The sequence below is a fragment of the Grammomys surdaster genome, unplaced genomic scaffold, assembly GCF_004785775.1.
Source record: "Grammomys surdaster isolate TR1022 unplaced genomic scaffold, NIH_TR_1.0 669, whole genome shotgun sequence".
In the NCBI taxonomy this organism is placed as follows: Eukaryota; Metazoa; Chordata; class Mammalia; order Rodentia; family Muridae; genus Grammomys; species Grammomys surdaster.
Genome location: NW_021605088.1, coordinates 70,103 through 73,044, shown reverse-complemented (window position 1 = coordinate 73,044; position 2,942 = coordinate 70,103). Strand labels below are relative to the sequence as shown.

Sequence of the window (2,942 nt, the reverse complement as noted above, 5' to 3'; positions counted from 1 at the left end):
AGGACCACACGGAGAGACCTTGTGTCAACAAACAAAATAAAACAAATACAAATCCTTTGAATCACAAGTAGAAATGAAAATCATTGGAGAATCCTGACTTACTATAAAGCCTATGTAGGTGTGTGTGTGTGTTTTATTTATTTTTTGAGACATATTTTCACCATGTAACCCATGCTGTTCTGCTACCAGACTGGCTTCAACTCACAATTCCTCTGCCTTTTACTTCTTAAGGATTGGAATTACAAGTGTGCCCTACCATGTTCAGCTAAATGGTCCTGTCTTTGACAGGGGCAGCTTGGGTCTGTACCCATGTGTTCATAGGTAAGGCATCCCTGGTCCCACCTTAGTCCTAGTTTGCCAGGAGCCAACTTGACTACATTTTGAAAGAATAGTTTTAGGTTTTGTTTTTCCTCAGCTATCGACTCCTGAGTAAGCAGGTGACCAGTGGTCGTTGTGCCCTAAGGAAAGTGGTTGCTGTGCCCTGAGCCAGACAAAAACATTGAGGCTGCAAGACATCCATGTGGCAGAACTCCCAGCTTCTGTGAAATTCCCCCAAACACGTTATCCCCTTTCCTGCCTGTATAAATTGCCTGAAAAAAATACAGCTCGACGGACCTTGATCAGAAAATTTGACTTGGTCTCATTCTTTGCGTCTCCTGTCCCTTCTATTCTCCCCCCTTTTCTCTCAGGGTACCCTGTCGAAGACCCCATGGGTCGGGGCACTAGTTGAGCATCTGCAGTAATAATACAAGCTTTCCTTCTATCTGAATCATTCCAACTCTCCTAGATCACCTGCTGCCATCCGTGTGCACTGAAGGAGTTGCCCTCAGATACTGCTGCTTCCTCCCTTCCTCCCAAGAACTCATTTATCACCATGAGGCTGCTATTTCTTCTCTTCCTCCTCCTTGTGTGTCTCGCTCAGACAACATCAGGTAAGCTGTGAACCCACTTGGATGGATGAGATGGTCTATGAGTTTGGAGCCTCGAGTTAAAGCAAACTAATTCAATCATGAAATGAAATACGTAATAATAAAACATCTTGACATGACTACAAGAAGCAGAATGTATCTGGCTACTGGTGCTGTCACCTTGACAGAGACTCAGCATCATGTTGGTGAAGGGTATCCCTCTAGGTATGTCTACAGGGGACATCTTGACTATGTGTATTGATAAGGGAAGACCCATGCATTTCCTGGGCATTGGATCCTGAACTGTATCAGTGGAGGATGTAAACTAACCGCTAGCATGCATGCATGTGTCCCTCTCTGATTCTTGACTCTGAAGCAACAAGGCCAACTCCCTGAAGCTCTTGTTGATGTGACTTCACAGTCCTGGTGTACTTTGAATTTCATATACTACAAGTGGCCTGGAACTCACTATGTAGACCAGGCTAGCCTTAAATTCAGATCATTCTCCTCCTGAATGCAAGTACTGAAGATGTACATTACCATGCCTACCACAAAACAGACTTCTACCATGCCATAGATACTTTACCCTTTGCAGCAATAGTTAGAGTGGGTATTTTAGAGCTGTGATGTAGAAAATGATGTAGCTTGCTTCAAGGCACACAGGCTATCCATGGTGAAACTCACAAGTAAAAATAATTCAGTTCTGCAGGTAAGATTTTTAAATACCCAACTATCTTAGATAAGAAATCTATTTATGATGTTATACATAAGCAAGGGTTGCTTTTCAGCGTGAATATGACACATGCAGTGTTAGAGGTTTGCTTATGCTACAAGCTGAATTCTTATTTACCTAAAAAGAATAGAGGTATTCATTTTTGCTGAGGTAAAAAATCCACTCAGGCCACAAGGATGTTCTGCACACTGCAATCCATCAGTCCAGCTGACAGAATAGCTACCACCATGACTGTTGCTGGCCATGGAAAATGGGAAGAGAATCTAAGGACTTTACCACTAGAAGTTAAAGACTCGAGGTCCCAGAGGTGCCATTGCTGGTCAAAATTTACTGGCTGGGCTCATAGCTGAATGTACTTAAACAAAAGATAGGACAATCATACTTTTATGTTGAGACAGCCGAGATCCAGATGAATTTTTGAACAGCCTAAAGGAAGAGAGAAGGGGATGAGAAGATGGATAGATGAATGATAGTTTTAGTTGATAGCAAGATGGTGACTATATCCATAGTTAATAGATATGGTTGTGGAGGTGGCTATAGATAGAAGCGTATGTCTACAGGTGCACGTTTGTTTTGTTTTCCTCTAGAAAAGCCTACTTGTTTAGGCAATGCAATGTAGTTATATTTAGGACCAGAGTGTCTTATTTCCAGTTGCCTGCTCTCCATCACAAAACAGCACCTCAAAAGGCCACATGCTTTGGTCGAAACAACATCCAGCATTTCCTCGTTGCTGTCTTTCATTCCCGGGCTTTGACTTTATACAGAATACAGGTTCTCTTCTGCTCCTGCCCTACTCTCTCCATGGCTTCATACATTCTAACTCGCTGGGCCATGGAAGAGTTGACACTCATGTGTGAAGCCATCACAAGGTATGAAGCCACACATACCACACTGAACAGGGGAGGCACATTGCTCAAGCATCAGGAGCACACCACATCCGTCATTCACTCACTGTGGACTGCCTGATATTTGGTAACACTTGTAAAGTTTCACATGATCTAGGAGAAAGGCACATTAGGAAGGCTTTATAATGAACACATGGAAGGAGGTAAATTAGACTCACATTCTTGGAACACAGTCATGCTGGGTACTTCCTCTGATCTGAGCATCTTCATAGGAAAACGAAACTAAGCTACAGGCACCCACAGGCTTTCTGAAGGCCCAGGAAATAAAACACCAGGCTCTGAGAGATACATGGGTCTCAGATACCAGAGGTCACCTCTGTATTTATCATGAAGACAATGAGAGAGAGAGAGAGAGAGAGAGAGAGAGAGAGAGAGAGAGAGAGAGAGAAGGAGAAG

At 43.2% G+C, this 2,942-nt stretch overlaps 1 protein-coding gene across 1 annotated transcript in view; it reads left to right on the top strand.

Annotated features, from left to right (window-relative positions):
• Positions 1-874: 874 nt before the first annotated feature.
• LOC114633449 (beta-defensin 33) overlaps positions 875-2,942 on the top strand; it is a 2,631-nt gene continuing 563 nt past the window's right edge. Inside the window, exon 1 of the mRNA XM_028782017.1 lies at positions 875-932. Coding sequence (XP_028637850.1) covers positions 875-932 — 58 coding nt within the window. The remainder of the gene's footprint in view (positions 933-2,942) is intronic.